The sequence below is a fragment of the Lepidochelys kempii genome, chromosome 4 (genome assembly GCF_965140285.1).
Source record: "Lepidochelys kempii isolate rLepKem1 chromosome 4, rLepKem1.hap1, whole genome shotgun sequence".
Classification (NCBI taxonomy): Eukaryota; Metazoa; Chordata; order Testudines; family Cheloniidae; genus Lepidochelys; species Lepidochelys kempii.
The window spans coordinates 12,082,924-12,104,179 of record NC_136383.1 but is presented as its reverse complement, the minus strand read 5'-3'; the positions used below and the strand labels follow the sequence as shown (position 1 = coordinate 12,104,179).

Sequence of the window (21,256 nt, the reverse complement as noted above, 5' to 3'; positions counted from 1 at the left end):
GTTGCACAGTGTGGTTCAGTGCTTTGAAACAGCTTCCATCCCATGCTAGGGGGATTGCGTTCAATGGGGGGTGAAGTGATCCCTATGTATCACCTGCCTGGGAAGGGTATTGAGTTTGTACTAATCAATGAATATTTATAAAGCACTTTGAGACCTTTCGATTAAAGGTAGAGCCTGACCAAGCAGCTGGGCTGGGAACTTGGCAGATGCAGGGCAGGTTGAAATAGCCTATATTGCAGGGAGTGGGATAGCTACAAAGGTGGCTCCTCTAGCATTGATCCCTCCAAGCCATGCAGAGGGACCCACTCCCTGTCTGGCTCCCCAGCATCCAGCCTAAACATTACCCATTCCATTGCAAAGGGGCCTGTTGTGTCGGGTGGGCTGGGCTTGCCACTTACGTGAGTGCAAAGTGGTGGTGGTGTTTGGAAGGCAGGTTTGGCAAGTGAGATGATGACTCACAATTGTTAGCCCATGAGTAGTTATGAATTAACGTGGGTCAAGGATTGGACGAAGAATAAGAGGGTTGGTTCACATCGTTATCTAATCTCTGGTTTGGAACTCTTATGAGAACAACTTTCTTTCCAGAGACTGGCAATATGATGGGAATATAGTCTCTTTCCTTTTGGGAGGCAGCATTTCTGCATTCAGTCTTATTCAAAACCAACAAGTGCAGGGACACAGGCTCATTTTACAACTTTTTAAAAACTTTTAACCTTATTGGAACATGTTTCCCACCCCCTGACTCTGCCTCCTGGTTGGGCCGGCTTCACTTCCCTTCTCTGCTGGGCAGATTTTTGTGTTGTATGAGCCCTGTTCTCTCCCAGTGTAATTACATCTGCCCTTTAGCTATTTATTTTTAACACAACAAGTGCTCTCCCGTTCACTAAAATACAGTATAAAACTTGCTAATTTCTATGACTTGGCATTACTCATATGCGTATGAAGTTCAGGGTTAGCACAGGATATGAATTCTGTTACTCTCTCTGTACCAACTAGATGATTGATTGAGGTTATTCACTGTAGTTTTTTCACCACTCTTTTCCTTCCCCTAGTTTATTCCTATGCCTGTGCTCTATGGAGTGTTCCTCTACATGGGTGTCGCTTCCCTTAATGGAGTGCAGGTAAGTTCCCATAGCAACCAAACCACTCTGATATTTAAGGGTAGATTCTTTAAAGGACCTTGTCAAGAGGATGGCAATCATTAACCATTGCTCTTGTTTTAACTACTCACCATTTCCCTCCTCCTCCACCTCATTTTCATTCCAAAGGCTCTTACCAAGGCTTCACAAATATTGTGTTGTAGATGATATCAAATAAAAGCAACCTTTCCACAGGAGAGCACCAGTTCCGGCCTTCTGAGCCGTGGCAATGCCACAAGAAGCAATTGTAACCTTTTAAGTGTGTTCTCCGAGCGTGATTTAAAACCATCTCTCTGGCCACTTACTGACAAATACTGAGAACAGTGCTTGTTCACTTGCCGTAGTCCTGCTTCTTAGATGGCTCGGGCCTGTAACTGGCCCTGCTGCTTTGCATTAGAGAATCAAGTTAACAGGATTTATTGAGGTGGTATTATTCTCCAGCATGAACTGGTGGGAATAACTGAGCAAAGCCGAACGCCCTTTCTTTGTTATTGAGGAAATGTTACGTAAGGGAGCCTTTCTCCCAGGGCAGCCACTTTAATTGGCATTAGGAAGCTGGAAGTGGTTTTGTTACTTTCTATCACCTGCTAATTGCAAACTTCTTTTCCACTTAGCAGTATTTTAATGGGAAAAGACTACATGTTCTGTGGATGCCATCAGAATTTATTTTAAAAATGGCCCTGTCTTTCACCCCCTAGATTAAGATGAATCTGGTTTCAGAATCAGCCAGAAGTGGGCAAGAGGCCAGTGCTCTGGCAAGGGACAAGCAGTCGATTGTAATATTCACTACCCCTGGTTCTTCCAAGCAGAATTTCTTAGTGCTCTGGCCCAGGTGACCAGTGTGCTACAAAATGTTTGTTTTTCAGCTGTCCAAGGACAACTTCTGAGTGATAGGAAATCCTGGCTGGGGATTCGCTCCAACCTGTCTCTTCCAGTAGGGCTAGAGGCACTTCCCCTCTTACCAACTCCTCAGTCTGGTTTGTTTTTGACAGAGTCAGGTCCTCAGCTGCTGGCAATCGATGCCATTCCTATAGAACTATACTCTTTGCACCAGCTAAGGATCTTGCACTGGGGCTCTCATGTTATACACTGTCCAACATTTCCAAACCTAATGTTGGGCACCTAAATCCATATTTAGGCACCTTAATGTAACTGGCTTGACTTTGAGAAGTGCTGGGCAACCACAAATCCCATTGAAATCCATGGGAGCTACCGGTTTTTAGCACCTTTGAAAATCAAGTAAATCCATATTTAGGCAGCTAAATAGAAATTAAGAGCCTAACTTTAGGCACCCAGGTTTAAAAATTTTGCCCATTGTGCAGAACATAAAGGTTACTTAAAAGGGAAAGAACTCAGCCACAGGGGGCAAGGGTGTTTGGTTGTGTGTTGTTTTTGCAAGAAGAGCAGGTCACCATTGGTTCACAAATTAAGGGCCAACAATGCTTTATCGCTCCTTTTTGTGTATCAGCTACTCTGACTATTGTATTATTTAATTTTTTCTTCCCTCTCCTGCTCAGTTCATGGATCGTCTGAAGCTGCTTCTGATGCCTCTGAAACATCAGCCTGACTTCATTTATCTGCGTCACGTCCCGCTGCGCCGGGTCCACCTGTTCACTTTCCTGCAGGTGGTGTGTCTGGCCCTCCTCTGGATCCTCAAGTCAACTGTGGCTGCTATAATATTCCCAGTCATGGTAAGTGGAGCTGTCGAGTTTCTTCTTCATTTCAGGCTCCCTTTACTTAAACCACCCCACAAAACACATTACAGCACTAAGCTGCTAGACACTTAGCAAAGAACTTTTCTCATTCCATCCATCACACTGATACAAGATTACAAGGGGAATGCTCTCCACGGCCTCTACTCTTTGTGTTAGTGGCTGCTTTTTCGCAAATCCTTTTGGGGAAAATGAGTCCATAAAGTTAATTTTTTTTCCAGGAAACCACAATTAATTTTGACCCATTTTTGTTGCCACAGTCAGATTTCCCACACCCTCCCTCTGAGCTATGTCCACATGTAAGACATGCATTGTTTTCCCTTGATAGTTCACATTAAATACTGCACAGAAGCCTTCTTCCGTGCTTCTCAATAACACAAACTGACAAAAGCAAAGGAATTTGAGGGCAGAGCTGTCCTCCGTGTCTTTTGCTTGTGTGCTGCTGTAACTCAGGATGGGGAAATTGAGAAAGTTAATTGGCTAAATCAGGAATGAGAAGTCGGCTTTTCTTGGAACTGTATGTCATAAAAATTAACAGTGGTTCATTTACTCATTCCATCTTTGGGGAAGTGTTTTTTGTTTTTCAATATTACATCAGATTCATTCTAAAATGTTGAGTAAATGTTTAAGGACACATTATTCACCCAATATATCATTGTGTAAACGTATACGGCTATTATATGGTATTTTACTCATAGAAAAGAACCTAGTGCACCTGGTAACACCACAGACCAGAAACCCCAACACTCCCACACTTTGGGGGAATTCAAATGCACGCTTTGCAGCAGTTTCCCTCTTTTATAATGGGTCAGAGCAAATCCCCAAACCTGAAGACAAGACACACCTACACAAACACATGATCCTTGGAAGAGCTTGGCTGCAAAACCAAACAGCACAGCTCAGGCCCTTCTCTTTGGTATAACTAGAACCTTTGAGAAGGTGAGGGTTTGAGAAAACCATAATCTTTGAGAAAACAATTATGCGTTTTCTCTTTGGTATAACTAGAACCCTTGGAGGTGAGGGTTTCATTCCAAACCTACTGTGATCGAAACAATACCTCCATTAATCTATACTCCGTAGAGTCTAGCCTCCAGCTTAAAGACAGTTCAGATTTCAGCTAGGCTCATGCCGGATGGCTCGTCATGAAACCGGGGCTAAACTTACCTTATTTCAGGCTTAATTAATAGGTGAGTCAAAGCCAACTGTAGTTGCACAATGTATGGTTTATCTAAAAAAGGGAGAGAGAGAGAGAGAGAAACAGAGAAAAAAATAAAGGGACGTGTTTACTCTTCTGTTGATGCTATTAACTGCATCAGCGTTGTTCCTTCTAAGAACATTCACTGTGGTTCCACTGTGGAAACATTCCTATGTAGAAAGATACCTTTAAAATCAATATATCTGGTCTGCTGGCATATTAAGAGCCATATCTTTACAAAACAGTAAAAACATTTAGCAAAGGCATCTGAAAGAGACTGAGCTGGATTCTCTTTCTCGTGTGCACAATAAGCAGAGATCTGAATGGACTCCAGTTACAGACCCCCGGTTTGTTACACCTGTGCAAACCCCTGAAAGGCAGTGGGGCTGCACAGGGGTAACTGAGAGCCTGGCTTGGCCTGCAGAACTTCAGTTGCTGGTGGTGATTCACAAGAAGGCAAGAACCCAGCTAGACTTTTAGTTCCCAAGTTGAGTTTGAAGAACTGGCAGCTAGAGAGATCAGCCCTGTTTACTTGTAACCTAAGCACCTTTTAATACAGAAATAACTGTAACACAGTAACCATGGAACCACTCAATGCCATCTTTTCCAAAGTCATTTTTCAGGGTAGAATTGTAACTTACCTGTGACATGTTATAGTGTAAACCTGTATATTGTTCCTGTTTACACTGACTTGTGGTCACCTAAGACATTGAAACCTGGAGTCCAAATCAGCTACAGGGTTTAGATGTCCAACCTGATGTGAGCTATTCCAGTAGCCTATCAGATTTCCGACGTGTTAATTTGCAGACAGCACTGAGGCATCCGGGGAGAAGAACAGTGTCAGATTGAATACACACAGAGTAAAGCCAATATCCCTGACTAAAGGTAATGTGCTGCGTGAGTAAGGGGAATGGTAACATTTAAATACGGGAATGCTGAATTTCTGTCCCACCAGATCCTGGCACTTGTGGCAGTCAGAAAAGCCATGGACTACCTCTTCTCCCAGCATGACCTCAGTTTCCTTGACGACGTCATTCCAGAAAAGGACAAGAAGAAGAAAGAGGATGAGAAGACGAAGAAAAAGAAGAAGGGCAGTCTGGATAGTGACAATGACGATGTAAGGAGCTTCCTGCAATTGTAAAGTAATAAACTCTAGCTTGTTAATACTGCGTGTCCCTAGGTGCACTCCCTCCTCATGGCTGGGTGCAGTGGCAACTCCTCCCTGCCTAGTTTGACTCAGACTCAGCATGATCTTTACCCGCTGCAGGCACCTGGCCCTGAGCATGTCATCTTTCAGATGTCCCTAACCTTCGCTGGTGGCGCTTTCATTTCCGAGAACGAAGAGTCACGTTTCCACATGCATATTCTACTCCGTGTCTATTGAAATGTTATGTGTTCTGAGTGCTCTCTCTTCCCCCAGTCTGTTTACGCCCTGACTCTCTTTCACTTTTGTTTTGCTCTTTAGGATGTACGTGCTCTGGGCAACCAGCTCCACTACCAGTGAAAATAACACACTTGTTTGGAGTATTCCATGGCTCTTTAATTAATTAATTCAATTTTTAAAAATTGACTTGCTTAGTCACATTCTGCAAGGTCTTTTGTTTGTGGTTGGTAATCCTGGCTTGAAAATTGAGAGAGGATAAGTGGCTGTCTAGAGTGTGATTTACTCGGAGCTCTAATCTCTGATTGTTGTGTGCATTAAAATAATGAAGCATAGCTGCAAATGTTGCTCTTAAGCGCTGTGACCTGATCCATGTGCCTTAGAATACTTCAGTTGTTTTTTTTGTTCCATATGCACTTAAACAAAAATATTGTCCTTGTGCCTTTAAAGCATTTCCCTACCAAGGCTTAATTTGAGGTCACATGTCTATTAAATCACTCTCTCTCTCTGGGGGAGTTGGCTCTCTTTACCCCCAGCTGAATGACAATGGGGCTTTAACTACTTCAGCACAATGATGCGAAGAGTTTCGGCTGGTGTTAGTGGAGTTACTTCTTCCTATGCTCTGTGAAGAGCCTGACTACTGTGGCTGGGAGCAGAAGGATGCTCCCTTGAAGAGGAATGCTGCCATTCCTCCTAGGGGAAGAAAGAGGTGAAAAAATGGCACAAGTTGCACCTTCAATCTAGAAATTCCATGCAGGTACTTGTACAGTGCACCCCATTATCCTACCAGTCAGCCCGTAGGACACAAGTTTCAAAGCTTCTTCTAGGATCCATAATCAGTTGATCCATTGGACCAGCCCATGTCATACAGCTGCTAAGAATATTCCCAGAAGGTCCTACATTGCCCCCAGGCCCAACAACATTCCCTATACAGCACGGGAGCTGGACACATTGTGTCTGATTAAAAGGAAATTACTGGATTGATTTCTAACACTTTCAAAGATTATAGCAATACACCTGCGTGCAGGGTGGTTGTGATGGTTGTGTATCTAGTTATTGACATTTACAGTATTTGGTTGTATGGGAGGCTGGCTTACATAACATTCCTTTTAGTTAACATTTCTTAGGACATTTTTTCAGCACTCATTGCAACTGGATTCCTGCAGATAGTATGTGGTGGTGTATTTTTTCTTTTATTCTATACACCTGCCCTTGGGAGATGGCACAAGGCAGGTTATGTATAATGTATCAGTGAACTGGTGTTCAAAGATGACATTTTAGGGCATATATAATATACATGGCCTTAGAGAGAATGAACGAGGCAAGACCTGATGAGTTCTAAGTCAGGATTTGTTAGCAATTAGGTGCAGAGGCGGGAACAGCTCAAAGCACATGCAGGTATCCCATCCCTGTTTCCCTAGCCTACACCTTCAGAAATGTCTAGTGATTTTTGGGTGCCCATCATGAGACACCTTCAAGGCGTGCCAGAAGCGGAGCATGTTCTGAATGTCAGACCTCATGAAAGTGTTTCAAGTTGGGCTCCCAAACATTACTAGTAACTCTTAAAAAATTTTGGGCCACTATGTTTAGATCAGGATTCACATTTAGTAACCTTGTCAGAGCTGCCAAATGCTGAAGATGCAAAACCTTTAATGCTTTTCTTTTTTTGCATATTGAGATTTGAGATCTCTGTTCTTGCAGATGGTAATGTATAAAGAAGAACCTCTAGTGTCAGCATTTTCATCACATTTATTGTATTCGTTTGCCTGGAAACTGTGTTTTGTTGGAGGGGGCTATCGGGTAATTTGCGATGGCTTCACTACCTCTCTGGACGTTTGCTGTTAAACCATCCCTAAGCTCACAAAAATATTTCTGAAGAGCAAATGTTTTGCCTTTGAAATGTACCAGATTCCCACTGGAAACGTTTGTAAAATTCCCAACCATCAGTGCAGATACCACAAGACCTCTGTACAAGGTATTCCTACCCAACCTTTCAAATGGCATACCGTGCCGGGTCCGTCAATGCAGGACCTATATCTTTTCAGCAACAATGTCTAAACATTTCTAGCAAAGTGCAACTTAATATTAATTGCTTTCCCAGGTGCTGGTATGCCCTTCCTCGGTTATGAGAAAGTGTTTATTTAAATGGGTAACCACGGCTTTTAACTTATAAGCATGTTCTTTAAGTTCCACTGAAGTCAATGGGACTTAAGCATGTGCTTAAGCGTTTGCCTGAAAGGCAATCCAAATTAATAGAGTCTAGCCCTTCCTGTCGGTACACAATTCCTGGAACATGGTGTTTATCAGTTGCTAAGGGTCTGGGCCAAAGCCCATTAAGGGCCCTCAGGGAGAAAACATGTGGGACTTACTTGCTAAAGTACTGGCAACCCCTCTCTGAACTGAAAATACCTCAGAGTGCTGCCTGATGGTGCTAATTGCTTCGTCATGGTTCTGTTGGATTATAAAAGCCTTTAAAATGGAGAAAAGGAGGACTTGTGGCACCTTAGAGACTAACGCATTTATTTGAGCCTAAGCTTTCGTGAGCTACAGCTCATATCCGATGAAGTGAGCTGTAGCTCATGAAAGCTCATGCTCAAATAAATGCGTTAGTCTCTAAGGTGCCACAAGTCCTCCTTTTCTTTTTGCAGATACACACTAACAGGGCTGCTACTCTGAAACCTGTCTTAAATGGAGAGTGGAAGTAGGGAACTAAATTAAATGTAACTTGAATTTTAATTGGGACTGGTCATTTTTTTGAAGGGGGGGATAAAAAAGCCCACCTGACAGGATGCAGTGGGACTCTGCCCATCTCAGTTATAGAAACTTCAGAGGAAAAGAAACACCCCTGAGCTATTTCAGAAAGAAATGGCAGCCGAGGGATACTTCAGATGGGTTTTCACACACCTCAAGAATGCAGCATGCGTCTGTATGTTCCATTCAGCTTGGGGCAGTTGCCCCTCTGGCATCTTTGAGCTGGACACAGGGCAGAGTTTAAATTGGGGACAAGGGGAGTGGCAGAAGGTGAAAAGCTCCACTGTGTGTCTTTAATCTGTCTTGCTTTTGTAGTAAGGGAAGGGGAAGTATGGTGTGACGGGGCCGCTGAGTGCCTGGAAACAACTGAGGTGGACGATCCTTTTTCCCTTTCTCACTCCTCTCCACCAGTGGCTGTGTGAAGGATGAATTTAATATGTGGGGGACGCTAAGAGAGAGAGAGCAGTGGCAATATTCTAAGACCTTTTGCACGTTTCTTTCACAGTCCGACTGCCCCTACTCAGAAAATGTCCCAAGTATTAAAATTCCAATGGACATCATGGAACAGGAACCTTTCCTAAGTGATAGCAAACCTTCCGACAGTGAGTAGAACTAACCTCTTGCATGCCTGCTTGAGTGTGACTTGCACTGCCAAAAAGATACACACAAATATGCACATACGGATTGAATTTTAAAAAAAAATCTGTCCTATCCCTTAGAAGTTTTCTTTTCTCCTTTTTTAAAACAATTTCCAGGCCTCTAGTTTTTGGGGGAGGTTTGTTTTTTTCTTTTTCTTTTTACAAGTTTTGTGTTATCCTTCTTGGTGCCTCCACCTTAACTGCCTCTACTCAGCTACTAACAGGTCTCTCGCTAGCTCTCTCTCTCTCTCTCTAACCCTCTAAATCATCCAGTCCATTTCTGCCTGTTGTTGTGTGTGTCTTGGTGTGGTATCTACTTGGTTTCTCTCCCTTGCTGTTAATGTTCTGGATTGCAGCGGGTAGAAACAGTACCACTGTCCATTACTGTTTTGTTTCCTTAGGTCCCCAAAAATCAGCACTTAACAAATTAGGCCTGTCATTGATCTTCTTAAATCATTTAATTGACAAGGCGATGATCATTTAAACCATGCAGCATTAACATATTTGCCTTCTTAGGTGACTTGCGTTTGTGTTACATCTGTTCCTTCTCTTTTGTTTTTTTTATTCTAATATCCATGATTGATTGTATTTTATTCCCCATTGTTAATCTTTATTTATAGCCAGTCGCATTTTCTAGTGTTATAATGTGTTTGATAAACCTGGAATTTCAGATTAATTGCCATGAGTTATCTCGGGGTGTTTGTCAGCTTTTTAAAATGACAAGCAGCAGACGAAAACGCTGTTTGGGAATAATGGAATTGGAGGGGAAACACAAATTATTGTATTAAAACAATTATTGAGATGCTGGCAATGACCATTTAAGGGTCAAATAGTGAATTAACTTTGGCTTTATTTATGTTCTCTGTTGATGAAAGCTTATGGCTGCATTGTACTGCAATTTGGAATTTCATAGCTATCCACTTTCCTTTTTGTTGAAAAGGAATCCTGTCAATGTATAGGCCCAGAAAATATCATTTTAAAAAGTGAACAAGTGACTTAGGCTATGTCTACACTATAATCTTAAATTGGCCCATTGATTGTAATCAATGGGATGTAGGTGCTTTTGAAAATTGTACCTATAATAGTGTGTGTGTGTGAGAGAGAGACAGAGAAACCTTGATATGTATAGAAATCCAAATACAACAACATTATTGTGATCATGAGAACCAAAAAGTGATGCAGACAACTCTTGTTTCACTGACCAAATGGACTGAAATGCTAAAAATTAAGAGTTTCACAACTTACTCCATTTGAATAATTTAAAGTGGTGTTAACGTGACAGGCAAAAGCATTTTTCAAATATGATTTTTATTTGGACATTGCCCCAGTACTGTAGATGTAAAATCTGATTCAGCCTCCCTGCTGATCAGATACATGAGAAAAATAAATCACCTAATATGGTGAACTGCACAAAATTGCAGGAGGCTTATCATGGCTCTCAGCTGAATGATCCCACTTTGACCCCCTTTGCAATGTCCGTGCATGTAAAAAAATAATGTAATCTCTCACTAGCATAATGCTGTATTACTATAGTTCAGGGTCTGTTGATATCTTCATAACAAATCAATTTATCAGAGCACTTCCCACTCCAGTGGTGAATTACTAAAACTTAAAGTAGCTTGAATAAATACTTTAGATGTATTTTTACATTTTGAAAAATATTGATTGAATCTTTTTGATTTAGAGGCAAGGCAAAAATTATAATGGAGGGTTTTCTTGCTCTTGAGAGAGTAGCTGGAATCTGTCTGCACTGTGGTATCATCATGTGAAAGGCTTTGTTCCAAAGTATAATACAAATAATACTTAGAACCTCTGCAGCATGTTCACAAATATTTAATTCATCCAGAAGGATGAGGTTCATCAGTTTTCACCACACACACACACAAACCAACAAATAATTATTTCCATTGATAACTGAAATTTGCAGCTAGGCGATGTAAGGAAAATGCTGCTTGAGAACTTAGTTTGCTTTAAGGATATTTACTCTGTACACTTTGACAGGGGATGTTGACAACTTGCGTCTTAATAGTTACAAAGCTTTAATTTTTTTCCACCTTCATGTTTGCGGTCATTAAATTATTCTGACCCTCCTATAATTTTCCACGAATTTAAATCAATAAAAGTTGGGGAAAAAAACTGTAAAATCCACATTATTATGAAAATTGAATTCTGCAGCCCTAACTACACCACCCTCCGGTTAAGTATGGAGTGAGTTTTCATGCTATATTTGGTTGGTCAGAACGTTAGAGGTGAAATTTCAAACCGTGCTGGGCCAATGAAATACACATGTAGTGGTGGGTGCCTGGATGTCTACCTCTTTACATGCACAGAGGCAAGTTTTGGTTGCAGTTTAAGTGACAACGTTTGAAAATTAGCGTTTTGTGTCCCACTGATGGCAGAGGTTTTCCCCCTCGAATTGACTGTGTGTTAGCTTGATTCAGCTGATGTCTTCCATGCTTTTTAGGAATCTGTGAAATTCCATGGTTAAATATTTGGGGACTTGCTAGAGGAGGAACGTCATATTTATAATGGCTGAATGCTGTGACAAAAGACTTTTTTTTTCTTAAACAGGAGAAAAATCACCAACATTCCTTGAACGCCATACATCGTGCTGATAAAATTCCTTTCCTTCAGTCACACACACTGCCAAGGTAGGTGCTTCTTCAGCATGGTCTCATGAGATGTACTGTATGCTCAGTAAATACAATGGAGGTGTGGCTCTCATGAGGTATATGATAGATCCAGGCTGAAAGGGAGGCTCACTTCGTAGTAGGGCAAAAAAAATAAAAATCTGTGTGGGGTTCAATCCAGTTCCCATTGACTTAATTGTATCAGGACACATAAATAATAACAGCTGAGTTGCTATAGCTTAGCAGAGGGACCTTGAGGAACTTGTCATTACCCTGAAACAACTGTTGCCGCAAAAGTAGTCTCATTGACAGATAGGATTTTCTTTAAATTTTAGAATTGTGTCTCGAGACAGACTGTGTACCAGTAAGGAATTATGCCAGACCACCGTAAGAAAGTTGAGATACTTGCTGCTGTTTAACTGCATCTATCTCCATGGGTGCTCATGCCTAGTAGGCGCAGACATCTGGGAAATGGTGATGCCTCTCCTTCATATCTTTGAGAGCATTCTCCAGAACAGGAGGAGGGTGGCCCAAGCAGTACTGCCTAACATTCCTCCCTCCCAAACACCTTCACTAGCAATGGAGCCACCTGCTGTAGTGAGGTTGCTCCAGGATTGGGTTTCAGGGGAGTGAGGTGGTCACAAGCACTTTACACAGGTGCTATGAGTGCAGCAGCAGATTGTCGGATAGCCCATGAAGAAATAGTCTGTAACATGAGTTTCATATGCCCCAATTCAGCCAGGTACTTACACACATGCTGCAGTTTAAGGAGTATGTACTTGACCAAACTCAGGCCACAGACAGGTTTCCAAGATGAAAAAAATCCTGTCCACACCAGAGTGGGAACTGTGATTAAAAACTCTTAACCATCACCCTCTTTAAACATGGCTGCAGTAGCATGGTTCTGAGCCCAGTGCTGCTGGTGAGAGATTTTGTCCAAGAATTCCCAAAGATTAGCAAGTGATCTCTTTATGTTGTTAAAATAAAAGGCTGCTGCATGACATGATGGGTCTCATGTATATTTAATTTCATTACACACCTATCTCTAATTATTCAGTGCAGGAGAATTGTTAGCTTCTTGCAGGATCAAGCCCCCAAGTTGGATTGTGCTAGGAATACATACCACAGACCGCAGCCACCACTGAATATTTGAGCTGTTGAATAGACATAATACAATATTCAGAAATGTAGTCCTCTGAATTCAGTGAGACTTGAATATTCATCCCCTAGACTAACAACATTTTACTTCTTACTGGCCAAATAATGCTTAAGCTTCCCCAATGAAAGTTAAGGTTTTCTCATGTGACTTGTCAATAGTTGCATGCACTAATAATGCAGCAGTGGTATTCTGTAATGAAGGAGTTGGGGAGAAATCACTTGACCCTTTCAGAATGCACTAGAAACAAATTCAGTCCATATGTTTTTACCTTGTTTTCTTTTTTCATTCAGCCCTCCACGAACTCCAGTGAAAGTTGTGCCTCAAATTAGAATAGAACTTGAGCCTGAAGACAATGGTTATTTCTGGAGGAGCAGGGGAACAGAAACTACTTTGTAACTTTTTTTGTTTGTTCAATTTTTTTTTGTCACCAGCCAAATATTAAAATGCTCTCTGCTGCATAGGTAAATCTGAAACACACTATACCTTGCCTTCTATCACTCAGACACACACACATCTCTCATTTTTTTAAGCAGAGGGCAGACGTATTAAGGATATATTATAAATACCTTTGTGAAATGTCAGAGGAACTGACGTTATCTTAGTTGTGAATCAGTGTGTCTTTTCTGTCTGGCAGAACAAAACTGACCTCCAGGCTAATTCAATGTCTTTACTACACTACTGGACAGTGCTGCTACACTAACTTGCTCTTAAAGGTACTTCACTCCCAGCACAGACAAACCAGTGCCAGCGTCGTAGCTTGTGTTCTGAAATGTCCCTTTCCTATGCAACTTTTTGTTTTAAAACACTTTAATGGACTTATCTGTCAGGTACACTGAAAAGTGTTATTTTCCTAGATTATTTTGTTTAAATTATGGGGCCTAACCTGCAACTTTTGTCAATTTTTTTAAACTTTTTTTTAATTACTGTAAAGAAAAATGAATTTTTCCTGCAGCAGGAAACATAGTTTGGAGTAGTTCTACCTCTTATTTCTAGATGCCAGGCTCTCTGTAAAAATGTATTGTACAATATGTGATTTTTACAAAAATTACACAATCTCCAAGTCATGGCATAGGGCTGGATCAGTTTTAATAATACCTTGCATCTGAAGCCTCCATTTGTTAATTTGTTTTTAAAGACTCTAGCTGTACATGAAGGTGACAGGATGTAAGTTAACTCTTGTGTGGTTTAGGAAGAGACTTACATTTAATGGCAATAACTGATGTGCTGATTGTATTAATTTTGTTGCTTTCCAATGCAGTATGGTTAGAATTATTTCATGTACAGACGTGTGTGTGTGTGTGACTGTACACATCTGCATGCAATCCAGCATGGACACCATAATCATATGGTTAAGGGGAAGATAGTTTTTAATCTTACTTATCAGGATATATATCCATAACATTTCCTACTTACTTAGGAAAGCCACCAATCGGTCTACACTCTGAATGCAGATAACTGTACTCCCCCAGATCCATTCACCATTGTGTATAGAACTTACCCTACTTCCTTACAACTTAGAATCCACAATGACAAAGATACCATTTAGAATGCATCTTTTTAAATAGATACAATATCCACACGCATTTGTCTGTTTGTTCACAAGCAAAGTAGGCAAAGGTCTATACTTTAAAGAATAGAGGATTAAAAAAACTCAAACCATTTTGGAAATTGGGCATTACACTGAAATTTATCCAGGTGACTGTCTGACAAGGTTCCATTGCTTTGGATGTGCATTAAATGTAGCGCACAGTCAAGGCATCATTTATCTTCCCTGGGGGAAATCATCCCAGTGCAGGGATAGGACTTAGTTGGTACTCAGCTAGGGGTCTGCTCCACTTTCAGGGCCTGATCAACTGCCCAATTAAGTCAAAGGAATTTCCACTCCATTGTTCCTTCAAGGGTCAGGGCCCCACTGTTAGATGCATATCTTTCACCTCCAACCCTCTCTTCTCTTGGGGAATTTCACTCAGTAAGGAAATGCTGACCCAGTCGACAGCATCTTGTTACGGAGACTTGGCACCAGATAGTACTGTTGCAGGCAGAGACTTTTATAAGGTCAAGAAATCTGGGGATTGGCACTCCACTTTTATTGGCCCCTAGCCCTTGATGGCATGCAGCTGCTCAATCCTGCTCCTGTTGAAATCTATGGGGGTCTTTCTGTGGGCTGAGTTTATTCTTACTGGCTTTAAGGGGCTGGCCCAATATTTGATACCATATGCATTTTAAAAGAAATTGTACGCCCCCACAAGCTACTTTCTAACACTTCGTACCTCAGGGGAAATGAAACTGCTGCAAGAGGACTACTAGCCTGCAAAGCTGTAATGAAAAGAACACAGCCCATCGTAAACATAAATGTCATGATAGTACTGAGACCTGGTATGCCAAATTTTAGCCTCCCAAGCCACACCACAGGCATAGTAGAGGGGTTTTTCTCTTGTCCAAATGTGCTACAGAAGTCTCTGGAAATGTTATTTTTAAATAAAATGCTGTATTGAAAGACATCGGAAATATGGACCATAATAATTGCAGCCTGGCCCTATTGAAGCTACAACAGTTTGCACCCATCCACAAACCAGCCCCTTATTATCCCACTGTCACTAGTATTATTTGGGCGCTACACCTATAACCCAGCAGCATATCCTGTTTAGCAACAATATTATACATAGTGGGGGGAGGGATGGTAAATACATTAAAAAGAAATGCCAAATACAGCAGCCCACCTTACATCAGCATTTAAAAAACAAATGTACACCCCCCCCATCCAATATCAGATCTAAATTCCAGTCCATGGTCAGTCCAGCTTTAGAGGGACAAAATTAAGAGTAATTTGCTGTCACTTGGAAAGTTTGACAAACGGAAGGAAATGCAGCCTTTCTTCCTTGGCAGATCAGCATACTGTAAACAGTCCAGCCCTGATTCTCCTAAGTGACATCTAAACCAGGAAGGGAGTGTATACTGCCTTCAGCTAACTGGAGGATGGATAATCAGGGTTGTGCTGTGTTAATTTAAAACATAAAACACTTTCATTCCTCTATAAAAATCACAACCCACTATAATGTGAAACAACAGAGCCATGTATGCATGTGTAGGATTTTGGTTTAGAGAAACGCAAATGTGCTGGCTGAGGAACGATTGAAATGAATGTTGGACAACAGCGGATTTCTTTAGAAAAGCACTGAAGAAAGAATGGCTTACAATGCACCCTCCTGTCTCACACCCCCAACAGAGCAAATATTTACATTTGCTATTACCTGGTGATCCATCTCCAGCAAATGAGGTCTTCCACTTTTGAACCATGTTAAAATGTACTTGAAATGTATTGACTGCTGATTTCTGATTGAGCTCTTATGCAGAGAGAGCGACATTGTTTGGGGATGGGACCAAAAAAAGTTGGTATTTTTCTCATCTATATACACACAATTCTTTTGTGGCAGAAGCTTGGGACTTTTCACGACAAAACACTAAACTGAAGGGTTGTTTGTTTGTTTCAAACGAACAAAAGACCTGCTTGCTCCAAAAGGTGAAATGCAGCAAAGTGGCCCTTTGATAGCCTATGTAGGGTCTCATGAAATAGCATTTCATTGCACTTTTTCAGCCTTGTGACAATAAATAGCAATTATGTCAGAAAAAAATCGGGGTGGGGGAGAAGGTTTGAGAGTGCTTTTAGGGGCTGAATTAAAGTCCACTGAAATCAATGAGCACCCTTAATTAGATGAGCTTCTAACAACACTTACAAACCTGCTACTCAGGGCTAATATTTAAAAAAAAACTACAGATAACTTTGTCCCAGACCTACAATGTGAAACAACTGGTGATTGTCTCATCTTTGTAGCCATTCCTATGGCTGATACATATATGTATTCATTACATTTTTGGAATCAACACGCACTTTCAGATACTTCTATTATTTTTAATCCTCTTAAGTCTGTATTTGCTTTGGAGGAGAGAATAAAAACTTATTTTAAAATGAAGTAGATCAAGATGGTGGAACAAAAAGGAAAAAAAACAGAAAACATTTCAATATATTAATGATTTTTTCCAGTAATATAAAACATGAAATTCCTTATAACAGTATAGTATTTTACAGTTTTATGAAGCTTTCTATTGTGACTTTTATGGAATCAAGAGATGAACAAGATGAGATATTTTAGCATTTATATTTTTCAAAATTAAATGTGTACTGAAAATAAAGTAACTTTATGCATTTGTTCGTTTCTGTTGTGATTCTCTCAGTTACTTCATTAAAGAAAGATTATTAGTATGCACAGGGAAATGTGTTTATCCTTTCTGGGCAAAATGTTTGACAGCAATTACCCCATTTTTAGGCTCATGGAGATAAACAGTTATTGTGAAACTTAGGCCAAGATCCTCAGTTGGTGTAAATCAGCATTGATAGAGGAAGATATGGCCCTTAGAGTTTTAATAATGTGCTTTAATATGATGGAATCATCATCCCTTTAGGACACTTTAAAACAAGAATCTTTCAGTATAGACTCCATATAAAATATTCTATACTACAACAAACCACAGGGTATCTGCAGAACAGGTTCAGCATAGGCAAGCACAGTGTGAGCTTCTGCATAGCACTCCGCCCCTATGTCTGGAGAGGCCATGTCTAGGAGCAAGATTTTCATTCACTAACTTCTAATTATTAAGATAGTTTTTGTGTCTTGCACATGGCTACCAAGAATCAGACTGAATGCCAGCTGCTCTCATACAGGCCACCAAATAGCCTCAAGATGTTACTGACTCCATTACTATTGACATAGCAATGAGTTTTAAAGTCTCCCAGCAGTAGTGTTGGTCAGGAATTTTTCAATCCAAAAAAACCAAAAACCAAGTCCCTGATTAGTCAAAATTCTTTGTGAAAACAGCATTAGGGTTCAACAAATTTCAACTTGAAAAGCTAATTCCACTGAAAAAATAAATGAAAAGTCAAGATCAACTGGAACGTTTTGAAATTATCAAAATGACTTTGAGATTGACTCTTCCCCCGCCCCCTTCAGAATAAGGAAATATTCATGGTATGGGAAAACTGTTTGCGCCTATCAGTGATAATAGATTGAGAATCACTTTTATCGTAGCACTCCCTGCCCGCCATTGCATAACTTGGGGATAGTCTGGTTTGCTCAAACCTAAGTTATACAAGTAAATCAACAAACAATGTGTTTTCCTTTTGCCGTAAACCACATATCAGAGTTCCATCATGACCCCATATTCATTTGACTTTTTTACACTCCCCAGAATGACTTTTGTTAAAGTACTGACATTTTGTTAAAGTAATTTGGAGGAGGGGAGGAGTTATTTGGGTCCATTTCTCTCCTCTCAATGATGCAAATCAGTAGTGACTACAGTGAACTCGAGGCTTACATTGGTGTAAGTATAATCAGAAATCAGGCCCTGTGGGCCATTTCTTTATTCCATTACACTACTTTAACACTAGTGTAAGTGCCCTCAAATGTAACAAAGTAGAGCATCAAACCCATTGTCTTCAGTGTTTGAGACAGAAGGATCCCCACTCCCCAAGGAAATACAACCCTATGTTTGTGGGGAACAGGAAAAAAAACAAAACAAAACAATGGTTTGCTCACACTTTCAGTTAGTTCCTGAATTATTTAAATGACTATAAAAATGAGACAGGACCATTTAGTTTGGCTGGGGGCTCTAGATGCTCCTGCAAAAGAGAGTCAGGGATGGTTCCTGCCCCAAAGTACTTGCACTCTAAGTACATAATGTTCAGAACTGTTCTGAAAGGACAAATGGGAAAAGCCAATTCATGACCGGTAGAAATAAAGGACAGAGAAAGCCCATCCTGCCCTCTGGAGCCTTGCCGTCCTGATAGGCTGAGAACAGAAGGGGTGACTTTAAACACAATCTCCATTTGATTGCGCTGTCAGTAGTTAAGAAAAACCTTCAGTTTTTCTACAGCTTTTCCCCCAAGCCGCCCCTCTGAAGTACTGCATTACAGTGTCTGTAGCTGTGCTCTGCCTGTGCCCAAGACCGAAGTGTTTAGCACATGCACAAAGAGTGCCGTAATCAATTTCTTAGACAGTGGTTTTCAATTTATCATTTGCAGACCCCCTAAAAACTTTCAAATGGAGTTGTGGACCCCTTTGGAAATCTTACACATGGTCTGCAGACCACTGGTTGAAAACCACTGTCTTAGGACGTTGCTGGATGCTGGAAACTCATCAGATGTTAAAAAGGCAGTTTGAATTTTCCCCTAGCATGGATACCATCATCCTAAAATCACACTAAGCTGTGTTTACATCACACCTGGTTAAAAAAACAAAACACAACCTAATACTAAAAATATTTTATTTACTAAGTCACCATATGGGATATAAAGCTCCTAAGGAATAACAGAATTCTTGCTATAGATAGTGTAAATATATTGAGCCAGATACTCTGCTGGTGTAAATCAGTGCAGTGCCATCAAAATCAAGTGTTGTACTCATTTACACCACCTAGAGTCCTTGCCCACTGTTTGCTGAGTTATACACTGTAGGTACAAACGTAAGTAAGTTGTATAGGGTCAAATTCTACAGCTCTTCATGCTAAGTGCTACTTGCTTACCCAGGTGTCCCCACTGATGGCTATGGAATATTGAGCATGATTTAAGTCATGCTCAACTTTACCAACTGGATTGTAGAACTGGGCCCACAAGTACATCCTAGCAATGCAATGTCTTTAATTTGATGAGCAGAAGGGCCTTGATGCAACGAGCCAATAGCAGTAGGATCTGTGGCAATAAGTATGCAACAGAGCAGCCTGTACACAGTTTAAGGGGCAAATTTTCAGTCACAGAGAGTAGTTTGTAAGTCAAGGGGAGCTGGGTTCCTAGCAGCCCTCTGGACCTTTAAAGTCTCCACCCAGCCTCAAAGACAGGCTGGACTCCTCTGAATGTTCTTAGCCATCAGGTCAGAACACCTGCCTGTAAAGACGGTCAGCAGGCAAATACGGACTGCTGCCGCAGGGAGTAGGCAGAATGTCGGGCACCACACCGCCTCCTCCTGTCGCCAGTTGCTACTTTATATATTAACACCACAGTGTATGTAAGTTAGTTTACATAACATAGCACCACAACAGGAGCCTAAAGCCTGCAAGCCGCTTATCCTGTAGAGCTGGCATATAGTTGGGTTTGCTGAGTTATGCCTTGTCTGCCAGGAGAGCTTGTGATTAACAGTGGTGCATTCAAGAGTCTAATAGCTGCTGGGGAAAGTCAGGAGGGCTCACAGGAACCCCTTGTTAAAGAAGCATTTTATTACTAGGTTTTTCCTAACTGGCACCAGACCGAGCTGATGCACAAATCCACTTCTGGCAATTACAATAGCCACACCAGTCACAGACTCTAAATAAGCTCCTGGAGGCTCTGCAGAATCTTGCTCTGATTTGGTCACTCCTCCTGTCCCCTCCATCGTCAAGCACCACCCCCTGAGTCCCAGTATAACCCTTCTTTCTGGAACTCCCTGCCCGGAGACTTCTGACCTGCTTTTCTCAGAGCAGAAAACTCTCGGTTATCCCCTTGCTTTGACTCAGTAGCTAGGCACTACTGACTGCATTAAATTATTCTGCACATTATAACAACACATCCCAGGATGTTTCAAAATAATTTGTGGCTTTGGAAGTCCTATTACAATACCTTAAGCATGAGAAGTGCTATATAAAAATCAAGTTCTATCCCCTTCTGCCCAAGCTGAAACTGAAAGCAATCATTTGATTGGGAACAACCCTGGGTCTAGTGTCCTTAAGGAAAAATTGCACTTTTTTTTTTTCTATTAAGCACAATACTGATAATGACCCGTTGATTAGAGAAGTGCAAACTTTGACAATTTCAGTTCAAGGGAATATGGTGAAGGTTGTATGAGTGCTTTCTTTTGGTCTGTTTTTGTGGGTTCACGCCTCAGGTTGCATTGCAAGTTTCAGGTGAATTAACTCAAAATTCTTAATATGATTCTTGCCACCTAGTTTGGGTCAAAACCACTAAGTTTCTGACTGTTTTAAGCTGCAACTTTAACTCCCAGTGGTACCTGAAACTTGTTGCAGGTTCACTCAAAACTCAATCCACATTCCCAGGCCTCAGCAAATATTCCAATGAGCCTATTTCAAATCTGGCACTGTGTGAAATCTTCCAAGTGAAATCCAAGTTCTGATCCTTGGCATCAGACAACAGCAACTAGACCTCCATTTTTTAAATGAAAGCTGCCCTCCATTGGTCTTTGCCCCAGGGATGTGTTTGTCCTCATTACTGGAAGGATTAGCCCATTCTGATGGAACTGCCGTACAGCACACTCAAACCTTTCTCCGGTTTATAGACACTCACTTTGACATTCATGCCAGCTCTAATAAAAGGAGGCACAAGGTAGCCCATCTCTCCTTCAGTGTTCCCAGACCTATTCCATTTCACAGAGGAATTCTCCAATGACAACAGGAAGGGAGGGTCAATGATTGACATGTTTTTGTGAAGATAACCCGAGCTTCTTGTGTTATGTAAGCTGAGACACCCAGCTCCAATTTAAAGAGCAGTTGGGGACAGAGGCCAATGAAAATCACTAGCAGAATCCTTAGAAGAATTTCCGTTTACTATGGCATTAAATTACTCTGGCTGTTAAAGGCATAAAAGATTTCCGCTACAACCCTTGTTTTCATAT

The 21,256-nt window shown here is 41.1% G+C and overlaps 1 protein-coding gene across 7 annotated transcripts in view; it reads left to right on the top strand.

Moving 5' to 3' along the window:
• SLC4A4 (solute carrier family 4 member 4) overlaps positions 1–16,777 on the top strand; it is a 268,875-nt gene extending 252,098 nt beyond the window's left edge. For 6 of the 7 annotated variants that reach the window (XM_073340382.2, XM_073340384.1, XM_073340383.1 and 3 more), the window contains 6 exons: positions 1,053–1,121; positions 2,657–2,830; positions 5,002–5,163; positions 8,684–8,780; positions 11,388–11,467; positions 12,896–12,984. In XM_073340382.2, the coding sequence (XP_073196483.1) occupies positions 1,053–1,121; positions 2,657–2,830; positions 5,002–5,163; positions 8,684–8,780; positions 11,388–11,431 (546 nt within the window). In that variant the 3' untranslated portion in view covers positions 11,432–11,467; positions 12,896–12,984. Of the gene's footprint in view, positions 1–1,052; positions 1,122–2,656; positions 2,831–5,001; positions 5,164–8,683; positions 8,781–11,387; positions 11,468–12,895 lie in introns of all 7 variants that reach the window. The other variant, XM_073340388.2, reaches the window with a different exon arrangement.
• The last annotated feature ends 4,479 nt before the right edge of the window (positions 16,778–21,256 follow it).